Consider the following 18907-nt stretch of genomic DNA (forward strand, 5'->3'; position numbering starts at 1 on the left):
CTGAGTAAACAGGAAATTTCCTGCCCTTATCTGAGTATAACATTTCTCATTCATTCCCAGTTGCTCAAGCCAAATTGTCAGTCATCCTTGATTTCTTTCCCTCACTTACCATATCAAATTCATTTAAAAATCCTATTGGGTTTGTGTCAAAATGTACTCTGAGTCCATCCACTTATCTATAATTTATATGTTTTTCATTGACCATATCTTTAAAACTGCCACCCGTTAGTCTAAATAGCATTCCTTATTACCCTTCCTTGATACATTTTTAATAGGATACTTATTTCCATTTTACTTATTTAGTTGATATTTTTTCTCTCTGCCCAGCAGAATCTCAGCTCCACAAAATAGGTGATTTTGTCTATATTGGTCACTGCTATAACTCCATATCCTAGGAAAGTGCCTAGTATTGAGTAGGTACTCATGTACATTTTTTGCGCAAACAACTGAATCTCCACTGCAACCACCTAGACCGAGCTCATGTCATCTCTCACCTGGGTTATTTCAATAGTCTCCAATTGATCTTCTGCTGCCTCTCACAACCTTTCCTCTGCAAACATTGTTTCTCTTCACACAGCAGCCGGTGATCTTTTAAAAACCTACATGTCATACTAAAACACTTCAAAAGCTTTCTGTTGCCCTTAGAACAAATCCAAACTCACTGGAACAGCCGAGAATGCTCTGATATGAGCTTGCCTCTGCTTTCCAGCACCAATGACCTTTAAGCAAGCCAGGCTGGCTCCTAACTTGGGCATTTTGACTTGCCTTTCCCTGCCAGGAATCTTTTTATTGGACCTCTTCTGAGGTTTGCTTCTTTGTATTCAAGTCAGAACTCAAGTGTCTCCCCCTTGGAGACAGAGCCACTTCATACATTATGCACTTGTCCTGCAGTTTGTATACTCACACAAAGGCCCCCTGCTCTTCTCTCCTCCTCAAGACTCGGACTGGAGCTGCAACTGACCAGGGGAAGAGCTGCCTCTTAATTTTGCACAAGCAAGCCCTCCTGTTCAGGCTTTGCCACCTTGGGCAGCACATACCCAGAAAGGAGACTTTTTCTAATTTGCACAAATCTTCATAGGTTAGTGGAGTCCTGCTCAGTACTGACCCCATTCTTCCTTTTCTAACCAACTTAGTGTCATCTCTTTCCCACAGTCATTGTCTGCCTCACCACTCTGTTTTGATGTCCCTACCTTTCTGAGGTCTGAAATTATCTGTCTTGCTTGTTTATTGCCTGTCTCCCTTCATCTTTAATGTAAGCTCCATAACAACAGGGTCCTTCTTTGTCTTCCCTATGGTCCCTCACTGATTTCGTTTGTACCGTTATGCCCAGGAACACTCACAACAACCCAGCTGGAAGAGACATTACTGTTCTCGTTTTACCTTGAAACAATTGAGACTTAAGTTAATGATGATTGCCTGTTTATGTATACCCTTCACAAGATTGAGTGCAAGGGATGCAAAGTACATGTTTAGAATTTATCAGTACATAAGTGGGAGGTATAAAGATGCCTGTGACTGGAGTAAAAACCTTGATCCATCCACCCCATACAAACTCCTGAACTTCAGATTCCTAATTCCTCATTTCATAGTCAAATTCGCAAGTCTGGGATTATTATATGAGTGGTGTCTTAATTTTGTTTTAAATAGGGTGGGAAAGGGAGGAGTGGTTGGTGCTCTAAATTCCTCTGGTCCCTTCTCTCCATTTTGTAAGTGGTCCAAAAATCCAAGGCAGAGAAAGAGACACTCAGTAAGGAATCTTGAAGATCAACGTGTCCCTATTTTAATAAGGACGCTAGCATAATTACATGTATCAGCCTAAAATATAAACCGTATTTTCATTTTATTTTAGTATTTGTTCAATTCTAAACTTTGAAAATATTATTCTACATGTTACAAAAAATGTCAGTCTAGGAACCTTGTGCCAATAAATAAAAGTAATACTATTGCTTTAACACACTTGACAATAATTTTCTTACTAAATTCAGATCTTCCCATTTTATGTTCAGTCACAGATTCACAAATGCTTTTTTTTTTTTTTAAACTCAGTGACAAAGTGACATGAAGTCACTGACGAGTTTTATTTATTTATTTATTTATTTATTTATTTATTTATTTATTTATTTTTGGCTGTGTTGGGTCTTCGTTTCTGTGCGAGGGCTTTCTCCAGTTGCGGCCAGCAGGGGCCACTCTTCATCGCGGTGGGCGGGCCTCTCACTATCGCGGCCTCTCTTGTTGCGGAGCACAGGCTCCAGACGCGCAGGCTCAGTAGTTGTGGCTCACGGGCCTAGTTGCTCCGCGGCATGTGGGATCTTCCCAGACCAGGGCTCGAACCCGTGTCCCCTGCATTGGCAGGCAGACTCTCAACCACTACGCCACCAGGGAAGCCCCCACAAATGCTTCTAATGATGCTGACAGAATGAATTGGGATAGGAATTTGTAATTATTCATACTTTCTAATTTTTCAAGATGTAAATGAATTTTAACTCAGCAGTCATTTACTAGGGTGACACCTTCTCTGTCACGAGATCTATGGCCATTCATTGTTTGCAGCACAGGAGGCCTTTCAAAGAGTTTGTAGTCTTCTGGGTGTACTCAGTACCTCCAGAAAAATGCAGTGGAGGCCCAAGGAAAAAGTAACTTTCATGCATTCACATAAAAAATCTCAACATTTGTTTCAAGATTTAGTTGCTAGACTTTAGTTGCCTAGAAATGGTTTAAACCAGGAAATCTCCTTTGATGAAAAACTAGGTAAATTAAACTTTAGTATAGTGAATTGCTTTTTCCTTCACATTACCTGAATTCTGCTCACTGCCTCCTCCTTGACTTGAGATTCTGAGTAATTCCATTCATCATTTCTAGCAAAGTAAAGAAAACATCTGTAACTTAGAATATTAGAAGGAATGCACACTGTATACTATCCCCAGTGGAATTTGACTAAACAATCATAACAACTTGGGTGACAAAAAACTCAGAACAGTAAAATATTGGCAGCTTACAAACACGCAATTCAGGTATTATGGAAATAAGCCAGCCAAAATCGCTCAAGGAACAAAAAGCCAATTCACTATGTTTGAATGTCAGAGGGATTTTCGGGTAATAGCTTGTAAAATGAAGGGCACCTTTAGAGTTCCAATGTAAATTTCAACAACCTGAATTCTCTCTTCAGAGAGTAACAATCTTCAGGAATTCCAAAGAAATATATTCCTAATAAAATGATAAGCCTCTTTCCTGTAAATGAGTTCTGCTATTTCTGTCATGTTTAATTTTATCTGTTGTTACGTCTTTGTTTTCTTACTTCAAAAGTCTGTTTCAAGTCCTCTTGTGTAATTAGATGGAATATAAATTGTAAATACATTGTAGGAAAAAGAATATTTTGAGTATTTACTATGTGTTAGATGCTTCATCACTTAATCCTCACAACAGCCCTGAAAACTTTCCTCATTTTATAAAGGCCATGAGGCTTGGGTACTTCATGAAATTTTCAAATTCACACAGACTGTAAGTGATGGAGCTGAAACTCTCATATTTATCTATTTGACTGCAACCATGTAGTCTTTATACTAAACAACCTTGCTTTCATTATAAAATTCTATTATTAATATAACATTATATTCATATAAATCCATAAATTATTATATTCATATAATTTTATATGATATTGTATACGTTCATATAGCAAAATGGTCTCTGATTTCAATAGCATTCTCTGACATTATTTGAACATAAAAGAAGGCTTTTCTATAAGTCAGTACTAAAGAGTCATGTGTCATTCTCAAGTATGACATGCCTGATTTGTTTTGGTGACCCCTAGCAAAACAAAAACTTTTCCTGAGCTAGTAATTCCCCTGCCAGGGCTACCTAGCACTGTCACTATGGAGGCAAATGGACATCTGGCTTTTTCTTTTTCTTGTGGTGCTAATTCCCGACTGCACCCACTGTGTCACCATCATGCAGTTAGCGATTTTAGGGAGTGTAATATCGCTGATTACAGTCGTAAAGAATTTCTGATATAAACTGGATATTTTACTTTATGCTGCAGAAGCACCAGTTTGATCGTTTTAATAGTTCTATGAATTTTGGCATCCAGGCCTTTTTGTCACCAGGTACTCTCTGTCCGGAATCCCTTCCTCTATTCCTCCATTCTTTACCTGGGAATCTCCTTTTAGGCCTTTAAATGCAAGAATCTTTCTGTGATATCCCCTCTGTGTATATTATTTCCCATCTTCACACTGTATTATAATGATCTGTCTGTAAGTCTATTTTAGCCATTATATTGGGAACTTCTTATAGGCAGAGTTGGAGTTTAATGGTTCTTCAGTGCTGGGATATAATAAGTGCTCACTAAATTTAAAAAAAAAATAAAATAATGACCTCATAGTTCCTCCAGGAAAATATAAGACTATTTTGTAGTCTAAATTATGAATTATTCCCTGGGGAAAGAATTGAATACATTTAAAAATAAATTCCTAAATTGCTTATCAAGACTATGATTATACATCACTACTGTTCAAGAAAGTATTTGACAAGAGAGAAAGCAGTTTAGTTTGAACAGGCAGGATTCCATGCAGATATTTTTGAAAGCCTTAGTATTTAGAAACGATTTATGTATATTCATGGTCACTTGTATTTTAAGCTTTAGTTATTTAATTGACTCCTTCCTCAATCTTTTGATAGATCATCCCTAGGTTTTGCAAACTACAAAATACCATCCTATTTTAGAAACAGTTTTTCAATAACAGCTCTCAAGAAAGATTTGGGAGTGAATTTCCCCAAGTATACATCCATTTGACTTACAAAGACGGTGGAAACTGGGGTGGAAGCTCCACGCCTGTCTCTCTCCTGCTGCAGAGCCCCTTATATGCGATGACCCCTTACATGTGATGACCCTTTGCCTGCCTTAGGCAGTCTGAGAGGAGCTTTCGGCACCTCAAATCCACTTCTTAGGAGCTGAGCACCTGAATCCCTGTTCACTTCAGTTTAAAACTGCAAAATGAAAATTATACCTACATCCTAAGCATCTTGTAAAGATTAAATAACTTAATACATCAAAACTGTTTGGGATCGTTCTAGGCACATAGTAAGCACTATATAAATGTTAGCCAGGGAAAAACAATGTGGATCAAACTCCTTTTTTAGTGTGCCCATCCTTACCTTTTCTTTGCTTACTGAAAAAGGAAATTCCATGTTGCATTATGTTTCCATCAAATCTTTGCTTTCATGAGGAAAATAATTAATACTAATATGGATGGATACTTTTCTAGGTATATGGCCTGCATGTCATGGAACAATATGCTTTGCTTTTGTGCATACTTGAACATGTTCAAGAATCAACCTGGATGGGTCTAACAGCTAGAAGAAAGTCCTATGATGAGTGGAGACTAACCTCTTCTACTCAGCTTGACGGCCTGGAATCCCTCCCTTCTCGCCACCACAGAAGGTGGTGTGTGTGTAAATCAGGTTGCTAATCCACAATTCACCAAAGCAAACTAATTTTGACAAATTCTAAAAAAGGAAGACTTCCAGTAAGCAGGCAGGTCTGCTGACATTTAATAATATCTAGTTGTCAGTGAGATTTTAGAAGGTGCATATGCCCGCGTTGATTCTTGGACTTAAAAGAAACACACAGCAGGAGTTTATGGAATGAAAATGAATGATAAAACATTTTGCAAGCATTTCATATGAGATCATATGTTAGTTAATGTTTACAGTTCATGGCCGGGATGGTTTTGGTTAATTAAAGAAATCACTTGGGATAAGGAAGTACTCAGAAACGATTGTGGGTTTTTATGGTTCATAATAAGCCCAGAGACTTGAGGGAGGCTTTCAAGTTTCTATAAAACTGAATATATTTTCCCTTTGGCCCATTATTTACTTAACTGCAGGTCATTTATTTTGGCAGGAGAAAATGTACCTGTTCAATATCAAAAGGCCTATGAATTTTAACCTTCTTTTATTGCTTTATTATATCATTTGAGAATTTTTAGCTAAATGAAAAAAATGGTGATTTTTCTATATATTAGGATTCCTCTTAGCTTCTGTGATTTTAGTTTCCATAATTTGAAGTGCATATTGAAAATAAATTGCTTTATTTGATTGCATGTAGGTTTTCCATTAATGAAGTCCAGTAGATATATTTAACATTGTGTATACATCTAAGAAAAGAAATATTTTCAGAAATGGCTCTGAAGATAACTGAATTTTGTATGTATCCACTTAAAGATCTCACCTAATAACAATTTTCTTATCGCATAATAATATGAATTTATACTTTGGATTATGAATTATGCATGTTGAGGACAGATCTAGCTATTTTAGTTGTGTATATTAAATTTATTAATACTTTTTGTTCAATACCTACTCCTGCATTGTGTGCACAGGACAAAGCCCAGCCATACCACCTCCATTACCAACAGAACAAGCTTCTGGACCCACTTTGGCATCACCACCTCTTGAAGGCAAGTATTTTATTTTATTTTTCGAAAGATCATCTCTATTGTGGATAAAATAGAATATAGAGAAACAAAGCAAAATAGTAATAGCAGCAACAACAAAATCCATATTTTCTCAAATAGTTTTAGTATGTCTAAGCTACAGTTTACTCTTCCAAGGAATTACAATTTGCTCCTTTTTAGAACACCAAAAATTTCCTCCTAAGATTTTATATTGGTGACCATCAGCTTCCAGAAGGATGACCAGCTTCATACCCTGGAAATCAACCAGAAAGTATAGGGACAAATGGACAAGGATATGCCTTGCAATTCCTGTACATAGAACTCAAGAAAATATTATATGGTCATTATCAGGAATTATACACTCATGTAACGTATTCTCTCCTCTATACCTTATTTATCTTCTGTCCCCTAAACCCACTCCCAAATGAATCTCCAATAACTACGAGAAAACGGCTGAGATTTTCATTTCGTCTCATGTATCCTCCAAACCCCTCCTATAAAGATGACCCAAACCCTGTTGATTATTTCTTGTTTCTTAGAAAGATGGTGGTAACTCTGTACCTTGGAAATAATATAGTGATTAACAGCCTGTGTTCTACAATCAAACAGATCTGGGTCCAAATTCTGGTTCTGCCCTTTTCTACCTGGATGACCTTAATGTGATACCTAAACTTTCAGGCTCTTTATTAGTAAAATACTGATACTCATAATACTACCACAGAGAGGTGCTGTAAATGTAGAATAAAACTATAACAATTGCAATTTTTATTATTATATTTGATATTGATGAACTTTGAGGAATTTCTTTAACTGTATTTTATTGGCTTAACACAACTGTCCCCAAAGAATAGTTTGTAGATCACCAGCATTAAAATCAATTGTAAAGCTTGTTTAAAAAATGCATATTCCTGCCACATCTTAGATCTAGTGAATCAGATCTGGCAATTCAGAGAGGGAAATCTATATTTTTACCAAACTCTTTAGTTGAGCCTTGTACACATTAAATGTTAAGAAACTTTGATTTATGTTTATGTGTAAAAATTATTACAAATCCAACTGTTTTACACCAAACATCTGAATTTGGTAGCCTGCTTCAAATAGTTTATTTATTTATTTATTTATTTATTTATTTATTTATTTATTTATTTATTTATTTATAAATTAAATCTGAATGCCTTGGTAAGAGATGCATTGTCCCATTGACCACAGACCCAACAACCGATTGGCTATACATTTATATTTTGGGCAATACATTTATTTATATTACAGTCAGCAGCCAGGGAAGGATTTTAGTAGCTGAGCAGGTGAAGTTTTTCTAAGTTTATATTATAATACCAGCATGTTCTGTCTACTTTTCTGGCCAGATCCTGACCAAATTATGCCTGTGGCTATGCTCTCTTCAACTCACATTTATTTAGAATATTATTATGTTGTCTTTACTTATATGCATTTCACATTTGACATTTCAGAACGCTTTAGACATTATTAATGATTAACAAACCTAAGCTTGCAGTTTATTTTTGCTGAATTAGTGAACAGCAGGACTGGGACTCTAGCCCTGGATTTCTAGTTCTATACACAGAGATCCTTCTGTCGTATTACTCTGCAGACTTTGGAGTTGGAGGATTCTAACTTCATGTCTTCTGAGACATCAGCAACTTTGGTAAAATGAAGACATGACATTTTGTGCTTTAGATTCCATGCAGTTCTGTGATAGAAGTGTCATGTTCTGATGTCAGTCAAGAGTACCCTAGCAATGTTTATCAAAATCTAATGTGCACACAAATCACCTGGGGATCTTTGACAATGCAGATTCTGATTTGGTCGGTCAAGGGTGGGGCCTTAGGTTCTTCATTTTTTTTTTTTTTTAAAGCAGAAGCTGAATCAGTTGGTTTGGGACTGGGCCTGAGAGTCTGCTTTTTTTTTTAACCTTTATTTAATTTATTTATTTATGGCTGTGTTGGGTCTTCATTTCTGTGCGAGGGCTTTCTCTAGTTGTGGCAAGTGAGGGCCACTCTTCATCGCGGTGCGCGGGCCTCTCATTATCGCGGCCTCTCTTGTTGTGGAGCACAGGCTCCAGACGCACAGGCTCAGTAATTGTGGCTCACGGGCCTAGTTGCTCCGCGGCATGTGGGATCTTCCCAGACCACGGCTCGAACCCGTGACCCCTGCATTGGCAGGCAGATTCTCAACCACTGCGCCACCAGGGAAGCCCAGGTTCTTCATTTTTACCAAGCTCCCAAGTGTTGCTGCTGCTACCAGTAGGTCCAGGACCTCATCTGTATAGTAAATCCCTAGGTGATTTAGGAGGAAGGTGGAGAGCAATTGAATAATCCTAAAAATGCTTTCAAGTTAGTATTAGTTATCTAAATGACCTATTGTTGGCCAAATGTCCTTCAGAATGACTGGAATGGCACACATGGAGAAATTCCGACTGCTAGTTGTCTGGGAAAAAGCAAAAGGTTTCAAGCCACATACCTAAGCATTGTAGAAAGGCTCAAAAGAGAGCAAGAGAAATGTCACTGGGAATTGGGGGAAGGTTATATTATAATTGTAAATTGTAATAACCTATTATATAGTATGTAAAATATTTTGATTTGGTCAGCTACAAATTGAATGAATTAGCAGTTGCAAATTTCAAATAAAAATCCCATACAATCTGCAAGTTAGTACTGTGTCAATACCAATCTGAAGAACAGAATTTGTTTGGTTATTAGAGACCATGATTTAATGAAAAGTTCACGTAATGTCTCGCTCCAAGAGTCCAAATCAACAATGCTTCTTGAATATTTAGAGAACAGTCCAGATATAGTCCAAGGTTTGAAACTTTTGTCTCCCATCCAGCTCAACTAAAGACACATTTATTTGCCCCACACGGGTCTTTTATTTATTGATTTTTGAATGTGATCATCTTGGATAGGGTGAGCTTCCCACTGTCTCCATTGACTTTCACCCCTCCTTCTCCCATTCACTCACTTGGGTCCAGACTTCCTTCATGTGTGTGACAATTATGTAAAGACAGTTTCTTCTTAACATAATAATTTCTTTAATTCCTGGTCAACCTTGGTGTCTTAGTCTGCAAGGGCTGCCATAGTAAAATACTACAGACTGGATGGCTTAAACAACAGAAGTTGATTTTCTTACAGTTCTGGAGGCTGGGAGTCTCTGCTCAGGGTGCCAACATGATTAGGTTCTAGTGAGATCATTTCCTGGCTTGTATATGACCACCTTCTTGCTGTGTCCTCGCATAGCAGAGAGAGCACTCTGGTGTCTCTTCCTCTTCTTAGCAGAACACCAGTTCTGTTGGATCGGGGCTCCACCCTTATGATCTCATTTAAGTTTAATCATCTTCTAATCCAGTTACATGGGGGTTAGGGCTTCAACATATGAATTTTGGAAGGACACAGTTCAGTCCATAGCACTTGGTAACCTCTAAGCTTAGTTAATGTATAAGTAAAGCAGCTTAAATGTTTGCCTCATATAATTTAAGTTGTTTAGTTTAATAAGCTGTTTAAATATTTCTTTTTCAGTAATCAATGATTTTGCCTTTTTCATTTCTGTGATACCTGATTTTCCAACACCGTAAATTCCCAACTTGCATCATGTTCTGTACATGCTTATAATTGATAAGAGTTAAATATTTAAAATTTCTTTCTTAACTGAACTCACATATAACTGAGCTTATACTGAAGGTAATAAAACAACAAAAACTCTAAGTAGTCTCATTATTGACTACCGACGTGTATCATTTATCTAGCTAGTAAGTAAATGACTTGGAAAAAATTTATAGTCCGAGAGAGAGAGGGAGAGATCAGAGTTATATTTCTTTTGGCATTTGGACTATAATAGCTTATGTGACTTGAGATAATTAGACAAAAAACTGACAAGTGACCATCTCACTGCCCAAATGTTCACAGAACAAGAGATAGCCTATAAATAATAGTGTCACCTTTAAGTTTCATCAGATTTTAATTCCGTTGTTGTTGTGAGACAGACATAAATCAGGGAGCTCCAATTCCCCAGTTTGAGGCAGATTTTGATAGATTATTCAAATGTTTGACTCTAGTTTACCTCCTGGAAGAGGTTCATAAACTACCCTGTAGCAAATGTTTTGCCTATCAGTCTGTCACTTGGAAAAGAATGTGTCATTTGTTAAGTGGGACCCTTAGGTTCTATTGTTATATTTAAAGAGCAATTTTATTTGACATTTCATCCTGGAGCCCAATACTACAGTTTAAGTAAATAACCTAACAATGTTGCAGGATTACAAGGCTTTTGTTAGTAGTATGCACTTTTTATCTGCAGAAAGTCACAGTCTGCCCTGAGTTTGCTGGTACTAAGCAGCTTCCCAAGGAGTCCACGTTATCAGGCGATGCTGAGATCATGGGCTTTGTCAGGGCTTGCAGATGTGCTGCCTGTGCCTTCATTAACATAATTGATTAGGAACTAGGACATATTTAGTATTAATCAAGCTGTGTTTAGTGAGGCTGATTATGCACAGTCCTTGATGCACTATTTTAGTCTGGGACTTCCTTAGGACCAAGTTGCAAGAAAATGGCATTATGTAAAAAGGAACTTACATGTGGCACTAACTTATGCTCTTTGATTTGAGGAATACAGTTATAACAGGTCAAAATGTAGGAACTTAAATGTATTTTGCATTTTAATGTTTTAAAGAAAAGGAGGGCTTATATATAGACTAGATTATTAAGTTTGCTCACAGGAGATTGGAAACAATTTAGGATTTTATCAGCAGAAATCTAAAAAAAATCATGGCCCTTGTTATGGGTGAAAGCATTCTACACATCTCTGAAGCCCTTAAAAGCTTCCTTTGTGCTTTCATAGCACTTAAAACAGTAAGTTTCTCACAACACTGGCTTCATTCTGTTAAGTATCTGTGCACTTCTTATCTTGGGTCACTTATCTAATGCCTGGAAGTTGTGTCTGGCCTTCCTAGAATTTCACTCCTCTCCCCATACCGGACACTTTGTACATGATAATGAAATTCTATTGCTTTGAATCTTTGGATATAAAGACTAATTGTATATTAAATCAGTTGTTTTCTTTTGACTCCTACTACTGTATGTTTTAGAATATGTTTGGCGTTTGGCCAGGGAAATTGGCTACAATAACATTGAAAAGATCTTGTATAATGACCACCTCAGGCAAACATTTTGGTCATTGTTGTCAATTTGCATTTGATTATGGACATAACTTAACTGGAACTAACTTAAATAGAGAGCCACCTTCAATATAATAGTAATTCTTATGATCTTTCACAACAGTGTTAAATTTTGTGACGAATTAATTCTTCTGTCTATTGTGAGCTCTCACTGGTGTTGAAAGGCTTGCAAGTTCAAAAGGCCACTATAGTTACCCATATATTCCACAAATGAGACAGATCTATGTGAGTACCTCGCCCCCTTCATCAAATGGTGCCTTATTATATTCACATCACAGGTGGTTTCAACCCTTAGCGTGAGAGCCCGTTTATCAGCAAATGTTTGTCAGAACTGTATTTCTTAGGAGAGATTAGTTCCTGACTGCTCTCGGAGAGAGTCCTCAGTGATTAAAGAAGACAGCTTCAGGCAACATTTTCCATCCCCTCCCCAATCATCAAAAAAGCTGCTTCATTAAATCTTTGTACAAGTACGATTACTGGATATCATCCTGTTGTTCTGTAATCAACAACATTGGAAATTTTTTTTTCTTTCCTCCTAGTCAACACAACCCCCTCCCCCACTACCAAACACCACATTTTATGTTGTTGTTGATCCCTGAAGAATTAAAGACTTCCATCCACATGTGATTACTGGACATTTAATATAAAATGGTCACAGCTCATCTATTGTGGCAAAGATGTGGAAAGAAGAAGTTATGTGATCTCATATTGGGTATATATCTTATACTTAAATTCCTTTTAATATTCCATTACAAACATATAGTTTGCATTAATGGAGCCAAAAAATTAAGGTGAATGAATACTGTATACCCTATCATCTTCTTGAATAAACATGTAACTGGTACTAACTTAGTATTGCAGTCGTGAATAATATAAATGCCATCACCCAACAGTGGGCAAGAGAACTCCAGAGAGAAGACTAAAATCCCAGCTTCCAATTGCAACTTTGACACTAATCAGTTGTATTATCTTTGACAAATCGATTGACTTTTTAGGGCCTCCACTTCTTCACCTGTCAACTGTGGGGACTGAACTTAAATGGTCTTTTCTACTTTCACACCCAGATATTTCAAGCTTATTTTTTTCAGGCTGGTGCACTAGTAGTAAGCTGCATTAAGAGCAGAGTGAAGACTCCATGGCTTGGCACAGTGTTTAAATAGCTACCACAGATGTATAAGGAAGGTATGGCCTTGGCTTAGATAGAGATGTCACACTTGGGCCAACCAGGCATGTCCCTATAAAATGGATAATACTATGAAGCATTATTTTCTGAAGTTCAGAAGTGCATGGTACAGATACTAAGGGCTATAAAAGTTAGGAGGAAGATGAGATACGAGTGAAGCAAGGCTATGAGGTGAAATCACAAGATTTGCATTGGGCCATACAGAGTAAGTTGGTAGGATTTGTGTAGAGGAGAAAGGAGCAATATAGGAAACGTATTATAAGATAATTTCTTACCATAGGGTGCATTCGAGGATGATGTTCTACAGGAGCTAGTAACGTTTTATTTACAATTCTATTAAACTGAGAACTTTATTGTCTTAGCTCTTCATTGAGACATATCCTGAGAAGCAAAAAGCATAAAATAATAAAGTTGAAATTTGGCCCAGGTTCTTATTCTGTTAACTCTATGACACAGTTAATCTTGAACTTCAGGGCAGTGCAATATTTTTCTTTGTTTTGAGGTGAAATAAACTCATATCCTTGGGCAATTTTTAATGGGATTGACCTTTAGTTATAAATTTTGATAATATAGGTAAACCATACTACTTTTAGTACCTATTTTACTTAGAAAGTTGCTATGAGGAGTGAATGAAACAAGGTATATAGCAACTTAGCACAATTAGGTACTCAGCCATTAGCTACTGTTACTATCATTATCATTTTTTAAATCAGGAAATTTCTCTTGTATATATAGTAAATCATTAATTTTTATGTTAGTTCTTTATTGGTATCTGTAAAGATAATACGGTAATCTCATTAATGACATTAGTCAGTAAACGTAAAACTCTATATTTCTTAATATAGGACCCCAGTCATATCCTAAAGAATTTTGTACACACAACTGAATCATTTACACCTCCTCACAGACTGCGTGAGCCTGCTAAAACAACTGAACAGAGGGGTAGTATGATTAGATTTGCATTTTAGATCATTGTGTCAGCTCTAGAAAGTGTGGATGGTGAGGGGTGGGGCTTGGGGGTTTGGAGACAAGAAAAACTTAGGAGGCTACTGCTCATGGGGGAAAATTATGCGACTTTTAAACAATCATATTTAACCCTCAAAACAATTCCAAGCAGTGAATATGATTTATATCATTTTACAAAGAAGATCAGAGGAATCAAGTAAATTGCCCAAGATAACACAGTCCTAACAGTGGTATAATTGAAATTGGAATCCAGGTGTCTCACTCCCAGGCTCAGTCTATTCCATTATCGTAGACTAGCAATAAAAGTTAGGGCTGAGCATAATTGCTAAAGTCTTATCTGACCTGGATAAATGAATGGCACTTAAGAATAAGAACAGGTTTGGGGAGATGATAATGAGTTCAGACTTGCTAGGTGCATCAGGGTCCCTGGAACATTCAAAATGGGTGATTAAGAGTATTTAATGAATGTAGTATTTATAAAGGTTTGAGCAGAGTTATGGTGAAGCACCCCAAGGCTAGCCAACGCAGGAAGCCTTTACCAGCCCTAGGCCTGAGGAGGCAGGGGAATAGAGTGGTTTATAAACCCCCAAACCTTGTAACTCTAGGAGAGAGATGCCCAATCAAAACTATGTCCTTTAGTAGAAGAACATATCATGAACAATCTGTAAAATGATATATATAATATTCTCAGTGAGCCAGGGTGGGTAATTGGAGAATAAATGCCCAGCTTTCTCTTTTTTTCCTGCTCTGTTATCTCTTGATGTTGCTCCCATTGGCCAAACTAACCTGAATCCAGAGGTTGTGTTAATCCTTGGTTAACACAATCCATAAAGGTCAGGGTGGATATTGGACCTGGAGAGAAAATGAAGACTCTGCCACATGTCAGGCAGCGTGTTGAGTGGGATTCACACAAGTGGTCATCTCCAGCAGACAACTGAAGATAGAAGTCTGGAGTTCACAAATGAGAGAGATGCAGAGGCTGAAGTCATAAGCTTATTCCGAGCATAGCATTTCCTGAAATATGTTATGAGGAATTCTAGTTCTATGATATTCTTAGTGAAAAAAATTTATAACACAATACTTTGGGTCCACATAATATTTTCTTTTTGGATAGTCACAATGTATACAAGTATGTTAAATTAAAAGAGCCATGAAATTCTTGTCAGAAAACTGTTTAATTCTTTTTAAACTCAGTGGTCACAGAAACATTTCTTTTCCCAGTAATACTTATTGAGCTCCCAAGGAACAATTGATCTTAAAAATACCCTGTATCATACAAATCTTAGTTTTGGATATAACTGAATGGCAGGTCAGTCATAAGTGTGAGTGAGGTTTAGTGCATCCAAGAAGGAAAATGTGGGGAACAACATTGTTTTAGTCAGGGTTCTCCAGAGGAACAGAACCAATATGATGTATTTACACACACACATACACGCACGCACATGCACACACACACTGTGGGGAGGGGAGGAGGGGGCAGAGAGAGAGAGAGAGTTATTTTAAGGAATTGGTTCACATGATCATACGATTTTGAGGGCTGGCAAGTCTGAAGTCTATAGGGCGTGCCAGAGGCTGGAGACTCAGGGAAGAGTTGATACTTTATTCTCAAGTCCAGAGACAGGCTAGAGGCAGAATTCCTTCTTCCTTAGAGGACCTCAGTCTTTTTTCTTAATGCCTTCAACTGATTGGTAATCTACTTTAGTCAGAGTCTACTGATTTAAATGTTAATCACATCTAAAAAATACCTTATAGCAACATCTAGACAGGTCTTTGACCAAGTGACTGTTACTATGGCCTAGTCAAATTAACCATCACAAACATCATCAGAAGACAGACTAGAAAGCCAAGGATGAAAAGATAATGAGGGAGGAAAGGGAACAACAGGGCCAGGAGCCCCAGGGAGAAGGATAAGGCAAAACTGGCCAGAAACCTTTAGGCTTGTCAATTAGAAGATCATGGTGACCTACTTCTGCCCCTAAATTTTCTCTCTGCCACATACAAATGAGGGTGTAGCAATCAGGAGTTCTGAACTAAAGATCCAGTTGTTCATATTAGTTTCTTAACCTCTCTGAGACTCAGCTTCTTCAACTGTAAAGTTATATTTTTTGAAATAAATGATCTCAAAAGTTTGTTCCATCTCCACAATTTTATCATGCTTGAGGCTTTTATTTCACTCATTTTTCCCCTCTACACATTTATTTCATTTCCTTTGTGTTACACAGGGGCTAATCACTACTTCTAGGGGAAAAATGAATCCTCTATTTTAGAGTCTTGAAATGTTTCCAATATTTTGTTGTTTTTGAACTTTTTTATTTTCAAATAATTTTAGATTTACAGAAGAGTTGTAAAGATAATATACAGAGTTCTAATACACTCTTCAGCAAGCTTCCTCTAATGTTAGGATTTTGTATAACCATGATTCACCTACCAAGACTAAGAGATTAACTTTGGTACACTAGTAACTAAACTACAAACTGTATTTAACTTTCACCTTTCAGTGATTTGTAAAAGTGTTTTTTTAATTATTTCTTACATGTGTGATGAGGACACAAATATTAACGTAAGTATTCACAGCTTTTCTCCTCCACTTTATTGCCTAAGGAATATTCTAGGTATGCTTGGTCAGCTCCTGAGTGTTTATGTTCTGCTCAGGACTCAGGATATGCTGGGTGAGCAAAAAAATTGGAAGGGGCTCAAATAATTTAATTAATTCATGTTTGAATAGGAAAAGTTATTACCCAGAAGAAAATATAAGATTTAGACAGTGAGAAAAAAGGTCAAGAGAAGGGAATAGGAGAGTCAGCATGGGCTGAAGTAAGTTTTTAGCATGCCCTTTGGAGAGAGAAGCTTTTGGGAGGAAATGCTGTGATAGATTGGGAAGCTCCAGTAAGGAGAGAACCTTTAGAACATTTTGCTTTGGGTCATACAACATTAGCTATTTGAGAGACTTCAAAAAAGATTTAAACTTATCTTCAAACCTCACTGGAATTTTAGACTCTCATTTCTTTTGATTGCAGCACTGTGCAGAGCTAGGCATGAGGTAACACAGCTCTGTTGGGGTTAATATGTTATTCAGCTTAGTATCATGGAAAAGTAGGTAAGTCTTAACAACTGACTGTTGAGAAATTAGGGGGGGAAAAAGAAACACAAAGACAAATAGGTGGAAAAGTGTCAAGAAAAAGGAAAATGTAAAGAAATATATTCCACAGATTATGAAATATAAATACATTTTAGTAGACATTAAATATATTTCATTAGAAACTTGCATCTCCAAACTTAGAACTTTTCTCTCTTGTTATAATAGTCTCGATTTCCCATTATTGATTAAAAATAGTTTTTGGGGAAATCATTAGCTTTTTCCCATAATAAGAGAAAGAAGTTTTGTTTTTCTTCCCCTATACGTCTGACAGTATGGCGAGGGATGTCTGTCTGATTTGACTGTCTAGTAGCAATAATTTTTTATTCTGGAGATCAAGGGATGACATCCAAGAATCAGGGAAGGGTAAGGAGCTTTCTGTTGATCAGGGCCAGCTTCCTTCTTAAGAGATCTTTCATAACTTTCATTCTGGTATTAAAAATTAGGGGTTTTTTTCCCTATATTTTGACAAAAGAGAAAGTTAGGGATGAGAAGTTTTGTGAATAAGAGTGAATGTGATTTTTAATAGCTTTCTCGTTATGAAATTCTAGTTGGAACCCTCTTGTGCCAGCAAACTTTTCTCATGAAGTATTTTATAAGAAAGAACCAGGTCCCTCCAAAGCTCTAGTTTACAAGTACCAGTTTTTCTTTATAAAACATTTATTTGCTATTTGTGTCAGCTTGACCTAAATGTTTCTTTCTATTATATAAGTTTACTAGAATTCCCAGTGAAATTATTGATCTCTCTAGAACTGATGAGAAAAGTGGCTACATCTTTAAAGCTAGATCTGTTTTATCCAAATGGAGTAAGGGGTCTTGGCAATTGTTCACATAATAAACAGTGACAGATACTTGTTTCAATTATGTGAGAATTTTGTGTAAAAATTTTTAATCTACTAGAATAGACCTTATACTAGGAAGAAGACAAAAATTGTGTTAATGATTTGGTATAATTTATGAAAGATGAGGGAATTTATGTAGTCCATCATTTGAAATAAACCTGAATTCAATATATTAAAACAATTACAACTAGAAAAGTTGTATTCTTTGAATGGTCATTTATTTCCTTTATGAATATTGATATCTATTAGGCATATTTTTAAGATAAAAGGCTTCAATTAAGAATCAGACTTATAAATGTGCCCAATATACCCGTAACTTTTGGTAATTGAGTCTTTCTAATTTGTTTAGTAACTCAAGCCCTAAATTCTCAAAGACCTGTTATAAAAATAGCCATATCTTTGAAATGATAGTTTAGGGTAACGTATATTTTGATTTTGAATGATAACCAACTTTCTCCCTAAATATCAATAATTTAGTCACAAAAAGGAAAGGCTCAATTTTCTGATGTTTCTAGTCATTCTTGACATTTTAAATGCAACAAAGTACTTTTGCAATTCATTTCCAACTACAGAGAAACTTAGAAAAAGCATATAGATAAAAATATGAAAAAAGTAATTATATGTAAATAATATGATTTTGAAAAGGAACAGCTATTAGAAATGAATCTTATATTTATATTTTCCTTACCCTTGTAGAAAGACGCATTAGAAAAGTTTACAATAAAAGATCTTGAGCAAGCAATGATTCTACATAAAAAGTAAATCTTAATAGGGTTAGAAGAGTTTTTAGAAAATCTCCGAATGGCTGCAGCACCCAAAAAAGAAAAAAATCCAAGAAAAACAAAAAAGAAAATGCAAAATGCTCTCTTTGGAGCTATCCAGAGATGAGTTGTGTGGATGGAGAGCTTCTCACTTGAGCATAAAGGTCAATAAACTTTAATTGGGCATTTGCTTTCTGAAATGTAAAAGCACTGAGAGGAAAAATAAATACCAGAAAGAAAAAGAAGAGCTGTGGCCACCTTCATTTATATAAACTTAATCCATTCGAAAGTAATGCAATCACTTATCTAAAAAGCTTTTATCATTTTTGAAAGGTTTGGGAGAAATCTACCTTATCCACTTTAAATATGAAGTTTAATTAACATA

General features: G+C 36.4%; 1 protein-coding gene and 1 long non-coding RNA gene across 16 annotated transcripts in view; one reads left to right on the forward strand and one right to left on the reverse strand.

Moving 5' to 3' along the window:
* TRDN (triadin) overlaps positions 1-18907 on the forward strand; it is a 376317-nt gene that overhangs the window by 163587 nt on the left and 193823 nt on the right. For all 14 annotated transcript variants that reach the window (XR_014267283.1, XR_014267284.1, XM_082474630.1 and 11 more), the window contains one exon: positions 6378-6455. Coding sequence is in view for 12 of the 14 variants with exons in the window: in XM_082474630.1 (XP_082330756.1) it covers positions 6378-6455 (78 nt within the window). In the remaining 2 variants the exon portion in view is untranslated. The remainder of the gene's footprint in view (positions 1-6377; positions 6456-18907) is intronic.
* LOC309666923 overlaps positions 1-18907 on the reverse strand; it is a 59867-nt gene that overhangs the window by 22644 nt on the left and 18316 nt on the right. Inside the window, exon 3 of one of the 2 annotated variants that reach the window (XR_014267344.1) lies at positions 2795-2855. The exons of the other annotated variant lie outside the window; for it this stretch is intronic. This is a non-coding gene — a long non-coding RNA (uncharacterized lncRNA). The remainder of the gene's footprint in view (positions 1-2794; positions 2856-18907) is intronic. 2 annotated transcript variants of the gene reach the window in all.

This window comes from Balaenoptera physalus, assembly GCF_965194825.1.
Source record: "Balaenoptera physalus genome assembly, chromosome: 9".
Lineage (NCBI taxonomy): Eukaryota > Metazoa > Chordata > Mammalia > Artiodactyla > Balaenopteridae > Balaenoptera > Balaenoptera physalus.